The sequence below is a fragment of the Euleptes europaea genome, chromosome 5, assembly GCF_029931775.1.
Source record: "Euleptes europaea isolate rEulEur1 chromosome 5, rEulEur1.hap1, whole genome shotgun sequence".
NCBI classification, from domain to species: domain Eukaryota; kingdom Metazoa; phylum Chordata; class Lepidosauria; order Squamata; family Sphaerodactylidae; genus Euleptes; species Euleptes europaea.
The window spans coordinates 103,028,802-103,050,267 of NC_079316.1; the positions used below are offsets into that span (position 1 = coordinate 103,028,802).

General features: G+C 44.6%; 1 protein-coding gene across 2 annotated transcripts in view; it reads right to left on the reverse strand.

Annotated features, from left to right (window-relative positions):
- The window catches only part of CDHR1 (cadherin related family member 1), a 79,413-nt gene that overhangs the window by 43,590 nt on the left and 14,357 nt on the right, over window positions 1-21,466 (reverse strand). For both annotated transcript variants that reach the window (XM_056850114.1, XM_056850115.1), the window contains 5 exons: window positions 19,390-19,479; window positions 17,632-17,718; window positions 14,256-14,372; window positions 12,890-13,033; window positions 4,481-4,559 (listed from right to left, as the gene is read on the reverse strand). In XM_056850114.1, coding sequence (XP_056706092.1) covers window positions 4,481-4,559; window positions 12,890-13,033; window positions 14,256-14,372; window positions 17,632-17,718; window positions 19,390-19,479 — 517 coding nt within the window. The remainder of the gene's footprint in view (window positions 1-4,480; window positions 4,560-12,889; window positions 13,034-14,255; window positions 14,373-17,631; window positions 17,719-19,389; window positions 19,480-21,466) is intronic.

Below are 21,466 nucleotides of genomic sequence, written 5' to 3' on the forward strand. Positions count from 1 at the left end.
GAGATGTAATGGCTGGAGACCCTGGATGGCAAGGAAGACCCCCAAGAGCATCAAAACACATCTTGCCACTTCAGTGGGACCTGAGTGAGCATCTCAACATACTTGCAAAGGTCTGCTTCAAGATATGAATCTCACCTGCTGGACTGGGGTATTTGTGTTAGGGTTGCCAGGTCCTCCCTTGCCATCAGGGGGAGATTTGGTGGGGGGGGGCAATTAGCGAGCGCACAGCATGCACACGCAATAATGTCCCTTCCGGGGTATACCCGGAAGGAATGGAGATGCTCTAGCATGTCCCTAAAAACTCTACGGAAACCATAGAGTTTTTGGATGAATGTGCTAGAGTGGTCCCGTCAAACCTGGAAGTGACGGGGATGCTCTAACATACTATGATTTCCACAGAGTTTTTTGAGGGATGTGCTAGAGCATTCCCGTCACTTTCGGGTTTACCTCAGAAGGGACATTGCTGTACCATCCTGTAGCTGGCCTGTTTCCCCTGCCGGTCAGCTGAGGGGTGGTGGGCAGGCCTGTTAATTGGCAAGCAATTGACCACACCAGACCCCATCCTACTCTTACAGTGCAATCCTAAAGAGAGTTACTCCAGTCTAAGCCTGTTCATTTCAATGGGCTTAGACTGGAGTAATGCTGCATGGGATTGCACTGTTTGTGACTCCTCAGGCTGAATGTATAATTACCGGAATCACAAGATTAGAAAATGACTAACTTGAAATTCTCTCCAGCAGGCACATAATAAACCTTTCCACTTTCTTCTAGCCAGGACAGAGCAGCAACTCATATTTCTCAGGCTTTGTATCCAGCCAAAGCCACAGTTCATTATTGATTGATTTATTCTTTTACAACCCATGACCATAATCATGTGATTACAAAATGATCATAAAAATCAGCCCTGGCTAAAGTGGAAAACCCCTTCCGCTGCTGATAATTTGCAACAGAACTGGCTGCCCTGACAAAACAGGACGTAAAATGAAAGAAATCAGAAGGAGATTGAGACTGGGACGGGCAGACATGAAGGAGCTAGAAAAGATTCTTGAGTATAAGGATGCATCACTGGCAACCAGGATAAAGTTTATTCATGCCATCATCTTCCCTATTACTATGTATGGGTGTGAAAGCTGGACAAGGAAGAAAGTAGATTCCTTTGAAATGTGGTGTTGGAGGAGAGTGTTACAGATATTGTGGACTGCCAAAACACACACACACACAAATCCATGGGTTGTAGATCAAATCAAGCCTGAATTGACCCTAGAAGCTAAAATGACTAAACTGAGGCTATCATACTTTGGTCACATTATGAGAAGACAAGAGTCACTGGAAAAGACAATCATGCTAAGAAGAGTTGAAGGCAGCAGGAAAAGAGGAAGACCCAACAAGAGATGGATCGACTCTCTAAAGGAAGCCACGGCCCCCAATTTGCAAGACCTGAGCAAGGCTGCTAAATATAGGTCATTTTGGAGGACATTGATTCATAGGGTCGCCAGGAGTCAGAAGTGACTCGACAGCACTTACCACACACACAAACTGAAAGAGGAAGGGAAAGTAATACAAAATATTGGTACAGTAGCCCCAGAAAGCCTCAACATCATGTTAGCATGGGACAGCATGGTGTTACAATTTAGTTTTTGTAAACAAGCAAGCAAAAAAAAAAATCAGATCACCATAAATCAGATCTAGAAAAAGGCAGAACAACAACACAGAAACCATTGGAATTCATTGGGTTATAACATTGCCTGGATTGTCTGCTAAAACAAAGTGAACCATTCATGGCCATTTCAGATTAAAAGACGAGTGGGGAACCACCTATATTGGATTAACACAGCTGCCCAACAAAGGCGGCTCCACACTAGCCCTTCACACTGAAATGGCCAGGATTGGTTCACTCTATCTTAGGGTTGCCAACTCCAGCAGGAGAAATTCCTGGAGATTTGGGGGCAGTGCCTGAGACTGGGGCAGGGAAGGGGAGGGAAGGACGCTCAGTGTGAACCTGATACCATAGAGTCTACCCTACAAAGCTGACATTTCCTCTGTGGTCTAGAGATCAGTTATGATTCTGAGAGAATGCCAGGTCCCACCTGGAGGTTAGTAACCCTATTACACTACAATATTTAGGGTGCAATCCTAAGCAGAGTTACACTGTTCTAAGTCCATTGATGTCAATGGGTTTAGAAGGGGGTAACTCTGTTTAGTTTTACACTGCTAAACTATGATTAACAGTAGCACTGGTTTGATTAATTTTTTAATACTATGTAAGCTTTTGTTGTTTACTTTACAACCTGCCTCTTCTTGCAACAGAAGAAGTCGGTTTTAAGATAACCATCAACAGCTGTGTTTAAATTATGTATTTTTTTAAAAAAAACCAACCAGTCTGTAAAAAGCATGTCTGATTCCATGCTTTAAACATGCTTTTACAATATAGCTTTCCTTGCACATAAGCCAACATAATTACAATATTTGGTCTCTGCTCATTCCAAGCTGGCCAAAGTCCAAACACGCTCTGATTGTAATAAAAAAGAGGGTAAAAGTGAAAGCACCGGGTCATTACTGACCTATGGGGTGATGTCACATCCCGACATTTACGAGGCAGACTATGTTTAAGGTGTGGTTTGCCATTGCCTTCCCCAGTCATCTACATTTTACCCCCAGCAAGTTGGGGACTCATTTACCAACCTCGGAAGGATGGTAAATGGATGGAAGGCTGAGTCAACCCTAACACACACTTGGATCGGGGCCCATAAATTCCTGCCAGCCTGTCCAGCGTAAAAGTAGTGTGCACGTTCCAGGAAGAGTTTCTTTCACACAGCAAGCCCACGAGAAGTTCTGGATCTCACCCAGGTGTTCAATTTAAACTTTGCTTGGAATGAACAGTCAGAAAACTGGTTAAAGGAAAGAGCACGGGTGCTGTTCTCCCTGTAATCCCTTCTTTCTAATTTTCGGCAATGCTCATTTTTTTAAAAAAAGCAGTCCAATAACGTCCCATTTTGCTAATACCTGCAATAATGGTGACTTCATTAGACTTCGCATTGAACCCATATTGACTTCTGCGGAAGGCCGTTAGCAAGACTCATAGGCCAGAAAAGTAAATCTTGACTACAATGGAAATTAAGTCAATAGCACTTCAAGCCCTCGTACATCACGACATGGCCTGATGTTTGTGAGGAAATTGGACGCTCAAAGCATGGTCCATCGCTTGCTGTCTGTAACAAAACACTTAGCCAGTACTTAAACCACAACCTTCTTTTAGATAAAAAGGCCTTTGCTCCAGCTTGCTAACTCCTATAACACATAGGTTTGCCAACCTCCAGTTGGTGGCTGGAGATCTTCCGCTATCCCAACTGGTCTCCAGGCGATAGAAATGAGCTCCCCTGGAGAAAATGGCTGCTTTGGCAATTAGACTCTACGGCATTGAAGTCCCTCCCCTCTCCAAACCCCACCCTCCTCAGACTCCGCCCCCAAAGCATCCAGGTATTTCCCAAACCAGAGCTGGCAACCCTAATAACACATAATGAGAGGGAGGGCAGGAAGGGATGAATCAGTGCTCAGCTCTCGTGGCCCTTTCTTACATGCCCAGTAAAATTGCCAGGTCCCTCTTCACCACTGGCGGGAGGTTTTTGGGGTGGAGCCTGAGGAGGGTGGGGTTTGGGGAGGGGAGGGACTTCTGTGCCATAGAGTCCAATTGCCAAAGCGGCCATTTTCTCCAGGTGAACTAATCTCTATTGGCTGGAGATCAGTTGTAATAGCAGGAGATCTCCAGCTAGTACCTGGAGGCTGGGAACCCTAAGGGTTATGCTGATCGCCATTTTGGGGTCAGGAAGGAATTTTCCTCCAGGCCAGATTGGACAGGGGTCCTGGAGGTTTTTTGCCTTCCTCTGGGCATAGAGCAGGGGTCACTTGGGGTGTGGAGGAGGGAGGGAGCTGTGTATTTCCTGTGTTGTGCAGGGGGTTGGACTAGATAACCCTTGAAGTTCCTTCCAACTCTATGTTTCTACATTTCTACGTCAAATGTATATGGTAGAGAAAGCTTGAGGAAGAATGTATGGTACTCACTGTGATGATAATTTACCTTGAACGGGAATAGCTATCAGTTGGGACAGGGCATAGTAGAACTACAGACTGCAACGATGGTACCAAAGAGATTTTAGAGCTTCAGCTGATGCACTGACATCTGGGTTTTTGCCTGGACGTGACATCGGCATGGAGCAGAGCATAATTTCCACTAACCACTTTTCTCCTGCTAGCCCTGAAGGAGTTGGGGTGGGTACTTCAGCAAGAGTGGGCATGTTTCATGCCTGCTTCACACTAAGGGGCTGAGAGGCCAGAGAACAGGCCAAAACAGTCTAGATTTCTCTCATACCTGCTGAGCTTCTTCAGATATATGAACACACAATAAAACAAACCATTGATTATTTTGGTTTCACTGATGGTTTTGCCAGCCCGGTAAGATTTCACGCCACCCAAGTCTGCTTACCATTCAGAAGAGTGTAATGAATTCGGTTAGGGTTCCCTCGGTCTCCATCAACAGCAGCAACTGTTATCACCTCAGAACCCTGGAAAGGAAAGGAAAACAATTGCCTTTATATAGGCAACAAAGGGAGGTAAAACTGCTAAAACATATTAGCCCAAATAAGCTTGCCAACCTCCAGGTGTTTGCTGGAAATCTCCTGCTATTACAACTGATCTTCAGGCTAAAGAGATCAGTTCACCAGGAGAAAATGGCAACTTTGGATGGTGGACTCTATGGCATTATACCGCAGTGAAATCCCTCCTTTCCCCAAACCTCGCCCTCCTCAGGCTCCATGCCCCAAATCTCCAAGTATTTTCCCAACCTGGAGCTGGCAACCCCAAGTCCAGCAACAGCCTCCCATCTTGTAAGACTGCAGGAAATTCAGTGGGGCATGAGGAAAGAACAGAGCATTAAACTGTCATCTTGCCAATCTTGCCAAGCATGGGTTCTTTGTGAAGTGATTCCATTGATCTGTTGGCTTTTAAGACACTAAGTTCACCGATTTTTTTGGGCTGACTGCTTTTTCATTTATTATGGTACTACTTTTTGATACAGTTTTGTTTCCAAAAGATCAAACATCTCAGGCCAAGATCCTCAGAGATCCTCTTCCTGATGGGATAGTACCTGTGATGACAGCATGGTCCAAATGCGCTACTGATGTCCTCTCTGGTTTTGCCAAACATGGTGGAAATGACTGGACTGTCCATAATTAGTCAGACGATGTTTATACCATGAAGTCCAATGCATCAGCCATTAAGCCTTCACAGAGCAAAACGATACATGCCTGGGGTACTAGTTCAGTGAGATCCACAGACCACCCAACTCCTACGAACATAGAGGAAATGGGTCTTGGCCAAACACAAAGTTCTTACTTAGCAAGTATTATTATTGGCTCCCCGAAAATGACACTGTAGGTCTGTGATGAACAAACCCAGACATCCAATTAGCCTTCCCTGGACACATGAAAACATGACATTGCCTTATACTGAATCAGACCCTTGGTCCATCAAAGTCAGTATTGTCTACACAGACCGGCAGCGCCTCTCCAAGGTCTCAGGCAGAGGTCTTTCACATCACCTCCTTGCCTAGTCCCTTTAACTGGAGATGCCGGGGATTAAACCTGGGACCTTCTGCAAGCCAAGCAGATGCTCAGCCAATGAGCCACAGCCCCTTCCCCTGGAAGGGAAATATGGATGCAGGCAACCATGGCTTAGAATTGGATTATCATGCATAGTACGTTTACAGTGGATCATTCAACATGGTACAATGATGTTATTATATCAGGGGATACATTACGTAAGCCACTCAAACTCCTGTTGATTGGGAGAAAACTATTTTAGGTAAGGTAAAGGTAAAGGTCCCCTGTGCAAGCACCGGGTCATTCCTGACCCATGGAGTGACGTCACATCCCAACGTTTACTAGGCAGACTTTGTTTTGTGGGGTGGTTTGTCAGTGCCTTCCCCAGTCATCTTCCCTTTATCCCCAGCAAGCTGGGTACTCATTTTACCGACCTCAGAAGGATGGAAGGCTGAGTCAACCTTGAGCCGGCTACCTGAAACCGACTTCCATCGGGATCAAACACAGGTCGTGAGCAGAGCTTGGACTGCAGTACTGCAGCTTACCATTCTGCGCCACAGGGTTCCTTTGCAAACTATTTTAGACAGATAGATAAATATCTGTCTGTCTGTGGTGGCAGACTGAGGGGGACAAGGATGTGGGAGGACACTGTTCCTATGATGGTATGACATCACTTCCAGGGTGGATCTAGAAGTGACATCATCCAGGGTGGATCAAGGTGAAGCACTTTAGGATGAATTGTCAACGTGATGGTTTTACCATAAGGTTTCTGGTGAATCCTAGAGCATTGCACTGATGTGGTGATGTCACTGATGTGGTGATGTGGTGATGTTTGCCCTAGAAGTGGCATCATGGTGTTGGAATGACACTGATTTTTGGAGCAGTTTTTCCCTGCTGCCCTACTGAGCAGAAATGGGGGTTGGGTACAACAGGAGATCTGGGAGTCAGGCTGCCAACTCCAGGTTGGGAAATTCCTGGCGATTAAAGGAGATGGCGGCATATAATGCCAAAGAGTTTGCCCTCCAAATCAGCCATTTTCTCCTGGGGAACTGTTCTCTGTGGTCTGGAGATCAGTTGTAATTCTGGGAGATCTCCAGGCCCTAACTGAGCTTGGCAGAGATCAGTTCCCTGAGAGAAAACAGCTGCTTTGGAGGATGGACTGTATGGCATTATACCCCACTGCAGTCCATCCCCTCCCCAAACCCCTCCCTCCCCAAGCTCCACCCCCCAAATCTCCAAATATTTCCCAACCTGGGAGCTGGGAGCCTGGCAATCCTGGATTTGAATCACATGTTCAGCTGTGCATGCACTGAATGTAGAATGAGAATCACTCCATGCAAAACCAAGTGTACATTGTACACAGTTTATAAGTGCGTTCACTGTAACTTCTGAACAAAGAGTGACAAACAGACGTGAAAGGAAATTGATAGGGTTGCCAGGTGGGTGGTTTCGGCAGGCAATTACCCGCCAATCCACCCAGCTGCTCCAGAGTGGCGATTGTGTGTGCGCGGGGGTGCACTCATGCCATGACGTCACTTCTGGGTGTTAAAGCGGCTGCGGAGCTTCTGGAAGTAAACCCGGAAGTGACACCATTGCATATGCACAGCTGCCCCAGCCTCACCCCCTAAAACTTCCCGCCAATCGAAAGGGGGGCCTGGCAACCCTAGAAATAGAAAAAACAACTAAGGATGAAGGACAACAAAACTGAGATGCACTTCAGTTTTGATTCAGGAGCAGGCAAAGCCAAAGCAAGGAGTAAACTAGTACCCAAAGCATTCAAACAATCTGTTGATCACCAAGTTGGAAAGCCTCCATTCATTCTATGGACAGTTCAAGCGCTCAGGATGACATAGGGTTGCTAGCTCTGGGTTGTGAAATTTCTGGAGATTTTTGGGGTGGAGCCTGGGGAGAGCAGGGTTTGGGGAGGACAGAGACCTCAGTCAGGTGTAATGCCATACAGTCCACATTCCTAAGCAGTCATTTTCTCCAGGGGAACTGATCTCTTTTACCTGGAGACCAGTTGTAATTCCGGAGATCTCCAGCCACCATCTGGAGACTGGCAACACTAGGATGACACTGCAACCAAATAAATGCAAAACCTCCAGCTCAGACTCTTCACACTGAAAAGAAGGGGTGCAGAAGAGACAGGTGGAGAGATTCCACATGTTCATATTAAGTAAGCCCCCGTATTTCACAAACACAGCTGGGGTTGCCAGCCTCCAGGTGGGGCCTAGAGATCTCCTGCAATCACAACTGATCTCTAGAAGACAGAGATGAGAGCCCCTGGAGAAAATGGCTGCCTTGGAGGGTGGCCTTTATGGCTAGGGTTGCCAGGTCCTTCTTCACCATAGGCGGGAGGTTTGGGGATGGAGCCTGAGGAGGGCGGGGTTTGGGGAGGGGAGGGACTTCAATGCCATAGAGTCCAATTGCCAAAGTGGCCATATTCTCCAGGTGAACTGATCTCTATTGCCTGGAGTTCAGTTGTAACAGCAGAGATCTCCACCTATTACCTGGAGGTTGGCAACCCTATCTATGGAATTACACCCCACTGAGGTCCTTTCCCTCAACAGCCCCCACCTTCTCCAGGCTCCACCTCCAAATGTCCAGGAATTTTGCAACGCAGAGTTGGGAACCCTACACACAACCCCTGCTGCAATAACTGTACTGCTTTGAAGAGACTTTACCGAGATCTCAAAAAGGGCCATTGTAAGCAATCCATCTTGGGGTTGTAAAAAAATTTAAGCCAAAAAAGTGTTTTCTCCAAAAAAGAACCCTACGTCCAATAAGACATCTGGCTTTGTAAATAATACTAAAACTGGAAACTGAACTTTACTCCATGGAGTGTTTCAACAGTCACTAATCTAGCAAGATGGAAGTTTTCCCATCATTATGATGCTTTAAAATTTTTGGTTATGGAGCTCATAGTGGAGGTAGTTAATGCTCAATTATCCTTGATTTTTGCACTGGGCTTCATAAAAAAAACTAACATACTTAATAATTATAGGTAATTCCAGATCATTGGCTAATAGCACCACAAGGTAAATGATTGTGTTTCACAGTTTTATAGCACCTTTTATTGCCAAGGCTTACAAAGTGCATGAAAAACGCCTCCAGTAGGCCTAGAAATCATGCTTTCCTGCCCTCTGTCAGAGCACGCTACCACAATGTATGCAGAGAAATGCACTCCTGAGCTAATGAAATAATTGTAGAAGAAGGAAGAAAGTAGAGGAAGAAACCTCTATAAAGATTAGCATGGACTGAAAAGCACACTACAGCGCAACAGAGATAAACAATGGATTAGCTTCATCTCTGGATAATGACCTCATCCATGGATAATTGTAGTCCTACAACCTAAACCAGGATTAACCCAATCTCATACGTTGAAGCCAAACTCAGATCTCTACCCAGATTAACACTGCAGTGGAATGCACTGCATTATTGTGCAGTTTGATTACAGCATTAAGTAGGATCGGTGTTACCATGTGGCAGAGCAATGTGGCTGTGGACCATGTGTGTGTGTGTGTGTGTGTGTGTGTGTGTGTGTGTGTAATCATGCTAAAATTCTCTCTCTTGTATTATAAGTGTCAGAAAAAGTGGGGCGCATGGCCTTCTCTTTTCTAACAATGTTCCCATCCAAGCCATGTGTGGCTCCTGTTACCTTCTTCCTACTGAAGTTATCCAAGTCAGACCATTGGTTCATCTAGCTCCAACTAGCATGAGACTCTCCTGGGCTACAGGTAAAGAAGGGCCGTTCCTAGGGTTTCCAATCCAAGTTAGGAAATACCTGGAGATTTTGGAGATGCAGTCTGAGGAGGATGGGGTTTGGGGATAGGAGGGACTTTAAGGAGGAATAATGTTGTAGAGTCCACTTTCCAATATGGCCATTTTCTCCAGGTGAATTGATCTCTGTCACCTGGAGATCAGCTGTAATAGCGGGAGATCTCCATTCACCATCTGGAGGTTGGCAAATGAGCCATTCCTCAAATTTACTATCTAAGATCTGTTAGGTGGAGACACCAAGTACTGACCCTGGGACTTTCTGCATGGAAAGCAAGTATTTTACCATAAGCTATGCTCCCTAGGGTTGCCAGCCTCCATGTAGGACCTGGAGATCTCCCAGAATTTTAACTGATCTCCAGACTACACAGTTTAGTTTCCCTGAAGAAAATGGCTGCTTTGGAGGGTGGATTCTATGACATTACACCCTATTGAAGTCACTCCCCTGCCCAAACCCTACTCCCAAGGCCCTATCCCCAAATGTTCAGGAATGAACCAATCTGGATTTGGGAACCCTAGTTCCCACATGACTTGACAGTCATGTTTCTCCTTTTCCCAATCCACTCCTTCTTTCTTGTTGTTTCTCCATTCCAACATATCTCCTCTGACTCTATTTCAAAAATACTGGGGAAACTCAATGTGAAAACAATTTAAGTACAATCCAATCTAATTAACATGGCATGATTAGTTTTGAGTATTATGTGTGTGGGGGGGGGGTACAAAGGCTCAAAGACTATCTGCTAATGGAGAGAGAGATTTTGGAGAGATTTCCAGTCATCTTTTATTTATTCAGGTTCTTTTTACCCTGCTTATTCAGAGCATGAACAGCTACAAAATGAAAACACATACAACCAAAAACAGCACTAAAAACCAAGAAATTATCCCAGAGTTCACAAGAGAAAAGCAATAAAATACCATGCTACAGTAAAAGACTCAGAACCAAAGTAGAATAAAATTACCCAGATTTAGCCTCCACAATTTTTGCCTTCAGAGTCTCAGCAGAAACAAAACCAGCTACAAATCATTGATCTAGCGTAACTCCCAGATTTTGTCACTTGTTGATGTTACCACACATCTGGAGCCAATTTTTTTTTGCACCAGACACTTGTGTGAGCAAATTACCATGCTGAAAGACCTATGATCGGTGTTATTAATTCACATCTAGCCACACAGGATATAAGGTTTACAAATTTCAGATAAAATACCTTGTAAAGTGCATTTCCAGATGTGTTTTTGAATAATCATGTTTTGTATAATTTGACCATTGGGGAAGGCCCAAGAGGCCAAAACGTGTTTGGTCTATTGGTCATTTATATTTTACATATCATCACCGTGCCGACTATTTTTGTAATGGTTTATACTTGTGGTTTTATATGTAGCCTGTAGTCCAGGCCCAGTGTTTTTATCCATTTTATTGTGTACACCTAATAAATATAATACTTTTAAAGAAGTTTTAGTTTTCAGCTCAACCCTCCACCCTGCACTTTTTAGGTTGTGTTCCCCCTCTTTTGGCTGTCAACCAGTTCAACCCAACCAGTTCAACCCAAATGCTACAGCCTTACACACTTTCCTGAATCTTCCAGAAAAAGGTGCTCTTTGTACTCTTCTAGCAAGCCATTCCACAAACTGGAGCAACTACAGAGGACAGTGTGGCTGTAACAGAAGAAAGCCACACTTCTTGAAAAGAGAAGAATCACCAGCAGATGACATTGTGATGACCTCAGCTGGCCCATGGATATATATTAGGAAAGATGGTCCTTCAGATTGGTGGGTCCCAGGTTGTGGAGGCTGTATAGGTTAACAGTGCCAACCGAAGCAGCATTAGACCCTTCTAAGTCAAACAGACTTATTAGGGGGTAACTCTGATTAGGATGGTACTGTAAAACCAGCATCTTGAATTGCACCTGGCACACACTGGGAGCCATGGGAATTGTTTCAGCAGTGGGAAAGCAGGAGTCATATGCGCATCATCAGGCCTCTCTCCAACCAGAACATTAGGTGCTGTATTATGCACTAGCTTCAAGGGTAGCCCCACAGAGAGCATCTTACAGTAGACTGATGTAAAGGTCACAGAAACCAGATTCAATGTGGCAAGATTCGCAGTGTTATGAAGGGGAGAGAGAATTCTAATCAGGTTGCAGATGATAAAAAGCACTCCTGCTTTCCTACTCTTCCATACGGATCTCCAGAGCAGGCTTAAAACACAATAATGCAAAACAAACAAAACAGATCCTTCCATATGTAAAACAAAGTAGCTAGTGCTAGCAGATATATCAGCCAGATAGGCAAATCAAATTGCCAGGGAAGGCGGCATGGTATAGCCTGCTCTCGGAAGCTCAGAAGGTTTGGTACTTGAATGGGAGAACACCAACGAAGACCCTGCAGATGAAGACCCGGGCAAACCACCTCTGTTTCTCACTTTTGGAAGCCCCCTGCTTGGGGTCTCCATGAACCAGTTGTGACTTGACAGCATTTACATTCATGCGTAAGCTAATCAAACACACTGAACAGAAGCTACATGCCAAAAAAACCTGTCCAGAAAGGTATTATGTCCACTTTCAAATGAAAAGCAAGGACCGAGGAGGCAAGATGACCCCCTATTGGCAATGAGTTCCATAACCTTTCCATTGCCATGGGTGATGAACCTCACGGATCTTAGCCTCATGAGACAATCTTCAGAAGTTCGAGACCCACAAGATATGGTTGTTTTTTAAAATACATTAAAAATATTAAGACCACACTTACTACATCATGGCTAATTAGTAAGGATGTGAATCAGCACCAACATTTGAATTTGTAATTTATAATGGTGACCCTTTGGATTCAGAATTAAAAAACCCTGGAATTTCTGAATATTCCAAAAATAACAAATATCAATAGGAAACAGCCAACTCTCACTAAAAAACAAGGCAATCCATTTTTAAAAGGTTTCCCTTGGCCTGCTAACCCATTTTCAGGGCTTGTGTCAACCCCAAATGGCCACAATCACCAGGTCATAGTACAAAGGCATTGGGCAATGACTACATTCTAGGCATTCAGAACCCGAATTCAAGACCCATCCTAACGAATCTTTTCTGTATTTCTCATATATATTCTAAAAGGGCAATCAGGGGATCCTTCAGAATAGCATCCTATAATGTTCAAAAGGCCAGAAGAGAAAATTAACAGTCTTATTTATTTAATTATTTATACCCCACTTTTCTGCCTGCATGCACAGTCCTCTTCAGATCCAAATTTTGATGTTCTGCTTGCAGAATTTATACAATTTTCACAAAGTTCAAATGGCCACAACTAGGGTTGCCAGCCTCCAGGTACTAGCTGGAGGTCTCCTGCTATTATAACGGATCTCCAGCCCATGGAGGCCAGTTCCCCTGGAGAAAATGGCCACTCTGGCAATTGGACTCTATGGCATTGAAGTTTCTCCCCTCCCCAAACACCGCCCTCCTCAGGCTACACCCCAAAATCCTCCCACCGGTGGCAAAGAGGGACCTGGCAACCCTAACCCCAGCAGTACTCACCGCCAAGGTGTCCTCATAGACATATCCATAGTATGGAGTGCCAACAAACGCTGGTGGTGTGTCCTGAACATCTTCGACATTGATCGTGATGGTGGTTGTGGCTGAGAACACTTTGTTGTTACCACGTAGCTTGCCACCGCCATCCTAGGATGCAAAGCAGTTCCATGATCCTTACATAGAAATGGTCTGGTCCTTCCCAAAATATATTTTATTTTAAGTTTCATTATATATCTGCAGTGCTTAAAAATGTGTGCAATGCTCTCCACACAAGCAGAGAGAATTCCAGAGAAAATTCTTTTTTTAAAATTATATAATATTAATAAAAACAGAACATGAAAACGTTACAACTGATCTCCAGGCGACAGAGGTCAGTTCAGCTGGAGAAAATGGCTGCTTTGGAAGGTAGACTCTATGGCATTATACCCCATTGAAGTCCCTCTCCTCCTCAAAACCTGCCCTCCTCAGGCTCCACCCCCAAAATCTCCAGATATTTCCCATCCCGGAGCTGACAACCCTATTTACAAGGAAACAGAAGTTGTTTTTAAAAGTTACAAGCAATGGAGACATGGCCTACTTTAATAATCTAATTGTAGGTTTTGTATGTGACACCAAATTATTCCCAACTGCTTTGGTGTAAGTGTACTAACTATGAGGAATTTAGAATGCATGAATCTGCCTTATACTGAATCAGACCTTGGGTCCATCGAAGTCAGTATTTTCTACTCAGACAGGCAGCGGCTCTCCAGGGTCTCAGGTAGAGGTCTTTCACGTCACCTACTACCTGATCCTTTAACTGGAAATGCTGGGTATTGAACCCTGCACCTTGTGCATGCCAAGCAGATGCTCTCCCACTGAGCCACAGTCTCCCTCCAACTTGATCATGAATGAAGGGGAGAAGCTGTGTGGCACAAGAGAAATAAATCCACCAGACCAAGTTGAAAATAGAAGATAGCTTCAGATATACCTAAATTGCTCATCCCTGCTCTAGAGAACAGCGGCCAATACCTTTTTCAAAATGCATTCAAACTTTTGCTGCCCCTGCCACCCAAGAAGATGGCTCACACTTTTATGGGAACTTTTTTGGCGACTGTAAAGGTTCCTTCAGCACTTCAAGGTGAGAAATGCTGGAGGATACTCGAGGCCAAGTAACCCCCTGGAGAAATCAAAGCAAAGCTTCTTGAGAATTGCTTTGATAGACTAGCAGAAGTACCATACAATCAAGGATGAGAAAAGATTACATGCCACAATCCATTCTGGGCTTGTTAGATCTTACAGTGTTTCAATAATCTGCAAGCGTGCCCTTCCTTGTCCCTGCACATTTTCTTCCCTTTGGTCGGGAAAGTACAAGCAAGAGGGAGCATCATACCTTTGCCACCACAGTAACAAAATGCGTTCTTGATTTTTCATAGTCAAGAGCGATCCCTGTTTTGATGCGAAGGACACCGCTGTGACGATCTATCGTAAACTTATTTGTACGAACGTTCTAGGCAGAGGGGGAAAAGAGAAAGAAGGTGAAGATTTCTTACGGCATTAGGATTGTATGTAGTTTATGCATATGAGGCACGGACATACAGTAAAAACGTGTGCAAGGATCCCTGCTTGCATTCCCCAGCCCCTTCTTTTCACTATGCATGTTCAGCATAACTTTGAAAAGAACTTGCAGATGGACAAACTATGCATCAGTTCTTCATAGGTTATGCTGAATATGCGCATAGAAGTGGGGGAATGGCCAGCTACGTTAACCTTGCTCTGGCTTATGTGCACATTCTCTGTATGCACCTATTATATGTTAAGGTAGTCCCCAGTGCAAGCACAGGGTCATTACTGACTCATGGGGTAATGTCACATCGCAACGTTTACTAGGCAGACTATGTTTATGGGGTGGTTTGCCATTGTCTTCCCCAGTCGTCTACATTTTACCCCCAGCAAGTTGATACTCATTTTCCTGACCTGAGAAGGATGGAAGGATGGGTCAACTTTGAGCCGGCTACCTGAAACCGACTTCAGTCGGAACTGAACTCAAGTTGTGAGCACAGCTTTGACTGCATTACTGCAGCTTACCACTCTGTGCCACGGGGCTCCTATAATTATATGCTATTTAAAAAATAGCTTAGAAATGATATCTGCTGGAAGGAACCAATTAGCTGTTGCTTTAGTTTGAAGAACAACAACTACTAAGCAGTGTGGCAGTACACAGATCCAAAATTTAAAGAATGAGCAGTCCGCACACTGTCTAATGGGAACACGCAAATGACTTCTTAATTAAAAATTATTTTAATTTAATTGAGTTAATTTTTAGCCCTCACTGTCAGAAAGTTCTTCCTAATGTTTAGGTGGAATCACTTTTCTCTTAGTTTAAATCCATTACTCTGTGTTCTAGTCTCTGAAGCAACCGAGGACAAGCTAGTTCCCTCATTAACATGTCATCCCTTCAAATATTTAAACATGGCTATCATGTCACCCCTTAACCTTCTCTTCTCCAGACTAAACAAACCCAACTCCTTAAGTCTCTCCTCATAGGGCATGGATTCCAGACCTTCGACCATTCTGGTCGCCCTCCTCTGGACCCACTCCTCACAATCTGAAATACTCCCAAAATTTCAGGAGATAATTTTAAATTACTCCCGAAATTTCAGGAGTGTTTTGGGTAATTTTGGATATCCCTGAGCCAACACAAAACATTTAATTTTGGATTTAATTTCAGTTTGGGTATATCCAAACGCACATCCCTATGTTTTACTTCAGAGATACGCCTGCCTAGTACTCCTCTCCAACAGGTTAACTTTCTGTGAGGATTTTGGCAAAAGAGAAATTCCCAATGCATAGTCAGGCACCCTCTGAATATCTGGATCTGTGTGGAGAGATATTTCTTTAAAAAAAACTATTAAAGTTTTCACAGGCAACAGGTTTTCTGTCTCCCTCGGCTGTTCACAATACTTGGCTTAGGGCATATCTCCTTTGAGTATTTTCCCCTTCCCGTTAAGAAGATTAGATTTAACCCCACTTAAATATCTGCACTTTCAAAAGCAGCTTCTTGATTCGTGAGCTGTCCACAGTCCAAGCAAACACTGAAAGAAAATGTTGATATGGACACCTTTACCTCCCATTAGGTAGAAATCAAAATTACTCAGATGTGAGGTTTTTTCCCCCTAATGCAAGTTCTGTTAGCACTAGTAAGGGATACGTTTGCATCAAGTTTTGTCTTCATAGGGAAAATGGTCCCTTAGGGACCTTGAATTGCCGCCACTCAGATAGAGGCCCGTTTCCTGCATTGACACAAAATAGTAGTTGTCTGTAAACAGTCACTTGGCTACTGAGAGCGACGGACTCATGTGTAGGATAAACACTCACAGGGAGGAGTTAAAACTACAGTGGAATCAAGTTCAGGCTTCTCTTTTACAGAGGAAGAATATCAAAACTCCTGCACTCTTTTACTGTGTGACTATTAAGTCTGATGTATAGGGTTGCCAGCTCCTGGTTGGGAAATACCTGGAGATTTTGAGGGCAGAGTCTGAGGAGGGTGGGGTTTGGGGAGGGGAGGGACTTCAATGCCATAGAGTCCAACTGCCAAAGCAGCCATTTTCTCCAGGGGAACTGATTTCTATTGCCTGGAGATCAGTTGTAATAGCAGGAGATCTCCAGCCACCACATGGAGGTTGGCAACCCTACTGATGTACCCCCTTCCTATCCTAGGGATGCATCTGTCCACTACACAGTTCATGGTACTGTAAGCAGCAGAGACACAAAATAATCCCATGCTTATCCTTTCAGCTCAAGACAGCTAACAACTTTTTCTTATCCATTCTCAGAACTACTTTGCAAGGTGGACCAGCCATGTTTCCAGTTTATATTTTGGAAACTGAGGTTAGCAGCATGAACAAATAAACTGCAGTGAGCTCTAAGGGGGGTGGCTGTGGGGGAAATCCACCCATCTAACTTCTAGGCAAGTGTACTGTAGTGATTAGAGCACTGGGCTATGATCTGGAAGAGCCAGGTTCAAATCCCCACTTTGTCCTGGAAGCTTGCTGGGTAACATCTGGACAGTTACGCGCTTCTAAGCCTCACCTACCTCACAGGGTGGTCAAAAAGATAAAACAGAGGTGCACAGAAGAATGGATGCTGCACTGAGCTCCTTGAAGAAACGGCTGGATAAAAATGTACTTAAATACAGCGTGGTGAGAGCCAGCATGGCGTCATGGTTAAGAGAGGTGGTTTGGAGTGGTGGACTCTGATCTGGAGAACCGGGTTTGATTCCCCACTCCTCCACTTGAGCAGCAGAGGCTAATCTGGTGAACCAGGTTGGTTTCCCCACTCCTACACATGAAGCTGGCTGGGCGACCTTGGGCTAGTCACAGCTCTCTTAGAGCTGTCTCAGCCACACCTACCTCCCAGGGTGTCTGTTGTGGGGAGGGGAAGGGAAGGTGATTGTAAGCTGGTTTGATTCTTTCTTAAGTAGTAGAGAAAGCTGGCATATAAAAACCAACTCTTCTCCTCCTCTTCTTAAATGATAAACAGTACCATTTTATAGAGTGGTAATCCCATACATACAGCACCGGGGTCAGTCGACCGCCTCAGAATATTGAGGACGTTTTAATAATCCTGGGCTTCACATCACAGTCAGAGGATACAACAACTACCATGAAGTAAAATTTTGTTATTGCCACAAGGCTCGTGTTCCTATGAATTTGCCCTGTCTCTTCTCTTTTTCCTTGCGATTTCGGAACAATTCAGACAACATGTACCTGTAGAAAGTAAGTGACGCTCCCCCCTGATCCTGTGTCTTTGTCCACAGCCTCAATTTTGAAGATGCTGCTTCCTGCGGGAGCATTCTGTAAATCCAAGCAGACAGTAGAATCAGGGTCCTTCTGAAGGGACATATTTTTCCCCTCCCCGCTGCTGAGCCCTTTCCCCCATTTTGGGGGGAGGTCAGTTCTATCTGTCGAGCTGCAGACAACTATGACGTGATTTTAGCCCCACCGGGGGGGAGTATTATTCTCTTATTTATTGAAATGATTTGGGTTATTTTAAAATGTACTTAAATTATATTTTAAGGTTTTATTGATTTTATTATTCTGGCTTTTGTAAGCCGTCCTGAGCCTGGCCTTTGGGCCCTGGAGGGTGGAGTAAAAATGTAATCAATCAATAAAATGATTTCTCCTTTAAGTTATTACACCTCACAGCTGTTAAGTCTCACTTGAGAGATGAGAAAGGGTGGGAAAAGCAACAGCTACAATGTGAGATGATCGATTTGGTAGTTTCAGGAAAGGGGGAGAAAAGAAAGGTTGTTTCAGGATGCAAAGAGAAATAAATGGAAGTTTATGAAAGATTTTCTTTTTAAGCTAAGCACAGAACAGCCACATATCTGTTGCTTGGGAAGTGTACGATCTGGAACTTGGGAAAGGTGCACCAGGAAAGTCATGGCAAAGGCTGATGTAACCTTTGAGGAATCTGCTTTGGAACCCGCCCCCGCCCCCCAATACAAATGAACCTTCTCTTGGAGACGGAGCTCCTTGGAAGAAAAACTTCCCTGCAAATTTGTACCAGTCACTGATGGAAGATAGCTCTGGTTGATTGGCTGATACCTGTGAGTCACCAACACACTGCTCTCTTCTGATCCCTGGAGTAATTTGGCAGCTATTTTAGAAATATTTTCCTTTTAAAAAATAAGGTAAAAGATACATGTAGAAGAAGAAACGGACATGTAAGGATTTTTGTGTAATAAATTAAAAGGCTGGTGGCTCACCAGCAGCAGGAGGGCGGTTGTTGAAGAAAATAAGTTCTAACCCTAGCATGAAGTAGTCTTGCCCAGGCCTCTAACATGAGGGGCCACTCAGAGCTTGGGTGATCTCAGAAGCACAAGGCTCAGGGAAACTCCCAACCTAAACCTAAGCCTAAACCTAAGCCTGCTCTATGCAGTTCTATTGTCTCCTCAGTAGCTTCACTTTCAGGTCCAAGGACTGGAGGAGGAGAGGGCTATTCATGGAGGAGAGGGCTATTCATGGCTCCTTGTAAAAATGGATGCTAGTCATGATGCATACCTATTCTCTCCAGTGTCAGAGGAGCATGCCCATTATCTTAGGTGCTGTGGAACACAGGCAGGATGCTGCTGCTGCAGTCGTCTTGTTTGTGGGCTTCCTAGAGGCCCCTGGTTGGCCACTGTGTGTACAAACTGCTGGACTTGATGAACCTTGGTCTGATCCAGCATGGCCTTTCTTATGTTCTTATGACTGCAGACCTCCCTTGTCCCTGGTTATGAAGACTCGTTTTCATAAAACACTTGCAGCTTCCATTTTCTATGAGTGGGCCAGCCATATTTGGACTCTGGCATAACCCCTGAGAAACCCATTAAGCAGGCTTTTTCAACCACCCAACTCAAAGCTTACGACAGAAGTCAAGTCCACGCTGATATGACCACCATGTCTGTCAGCTGTGTGAAGTGCCCAGGCCCAATCTGATTCCCATTCATATTTAATCAAAAGATTGAAAGAAGCACCACCAACCTCCAGGACTTGGACTATGTATGGTGTGTTGAGAAATTCTGGGCTCTCATCATTGGCGTCTGTGACAACGATTCTGACTTTCTCTGATACCTGAAATGAAGCATAATGACATTTTAAATAGGCAAACAGATTTCAAAACTTATGGACTTGCAGCGTAAAGGTCCCCTGTGCAAGCACCGGGTAAAGGTCCCCTGTGCAAGCACCGGGTCATTCCTGACCCATGGGATGACATCACATCCCGACGTTTCCAAGGCAGACTTTGTTTACGGGGTGGTTTGCCAGTGCCTTTCCCAGTCATCTTCCCTTTACCCCCAGCAAGCTGGGTACTCATTTTACCGACCTTGGAAGGATGGAAGGCTGAGTCAACCTCGAGCCGGCTTCCTGAAACTGACTTCCGTCGGGATCAAACTCAGGTCATGAGCAGAGCTTGGACTGCAGTACTGCAGCTTACCACTCTGCGCCACGGGGCTCTACTTGTGTCTCACAGGTATCATAATTCACTGGTGTCAAAATTAACTGAAATAATTTTAGGATCCATTAAAAAACAACTGCATTGCCAAGCTACTAAGTGCAATAACCCCACAATCACTCTTCTAAAAGTGGCTTTAGATCTCTAATGATGATTACAGAAAAATAAATATGAACAGAAAATTGTGTGAAAATAATTAACATTGTGGAGTTAGCACATGGGATCTTGTCTTTTAAAACAAATTTCAACGCATGAGAGTTTGCAGTATTCATTTCCACTGGCCTCCCTCCACCTTAAGTGACTCCTCCTCTGGCACAAGGAACCATTTAAGTTAGAGGAAGTCCCCTTAGGCTGGAGGAAGGCTTCACATGTTGTTGAGCGGAATGGTATAGTTTTGGCTGACCAAAGATTGTAAGAATCAGCTTGTAGGATTGGACCAAGGATCCATGTAGTCCAGGTACCTGATCTGCACTCTCCAACAGCAACCAGGGCAATGGAAAGTGGAGATTCAGAGCTTGAAGGCAACTGCTGTTCTCTCTGCACCTGTATTCAGAGGTATGTTTAGTTATCCCCGTTCAAGACTTATCTTCCATGAATTTGCCTAGACCTCTAAAAAAGCCTTCTGGCTAGTAGAATAAGAATTGGTTTTTATACCCCACCTTTCCCTACCTTTAAAGAGTCTCAAACCTGCTTACAATCACCTCCCCTTCCCCTCCCCACAACAGGCACCTTGTGAGGTAGGTGAGGCTGAGAGAGTTCTGAGAGAACTGTGACTAGCCCAAGGTCGCCCAGCAGGCTTCATGTGGAGGAGTGGGGAATCGAACCCGGTTCTCCAGATTAGAGTTCGCCGCTCTTAACCTCTATACCACAGTGGCTGTTCCCACAATTTGTAGCAGAAAATTCCATGAGTTAGTCACATACTGTGCAACGTTCTTTTAAAAAATGTTCTGAATGTTCTATTGCCAGTCAATTCCACTAGATAATTAGGGTTGCCAACCTCCAAGTAGTTGGTGGCTGGAGATCTCCTGGGATTACACCTGAGCCCCAGGCGGCAGAGATCACCTGAGGAAAATGGCTATTTTGGAAGGTGGAGTCTATGGCATTATACCCCAATGAAGTCCCTCCCCTGCCCAAACCTGCTGTCCTCAGGCTCCACCCCCAAAATCTCCATGTATTTCCCAACTCCGAGCTGCCAACCTAAATGCTAGTGGAATCCTAAATGCTAGTGGAATAAGAGCGGGAAAACATTCCGGGCCCAAAGCAACGGCTGCATGATTTCACGTTTGTATGGGATTCTTCAGCTTCCACAAAATACCCTACTCTGTGTCAACACTCAATGGCACAAAGGATGCTGGTAGTAAAAATTGGCTGATAGTAAATGATGCTGGTAGTAAAAATTGGCCAGTCAGTGCACAAGCACAGAGCCCTATCCAGTCATAATTTTATAAATCTTTACAGTGTTCCCTGATGAAGAAGAAGTGTCGGTTTTTATATGCCAACTTTCTCTACCACTTAAGGAAGAATCAAACCAGCTTACAATCACCTTCCCTTCCCCTCCCCACATCAGACACCCTGTGAGGTAGGTGGGGCTGAGAGAGCTCTAAGAGA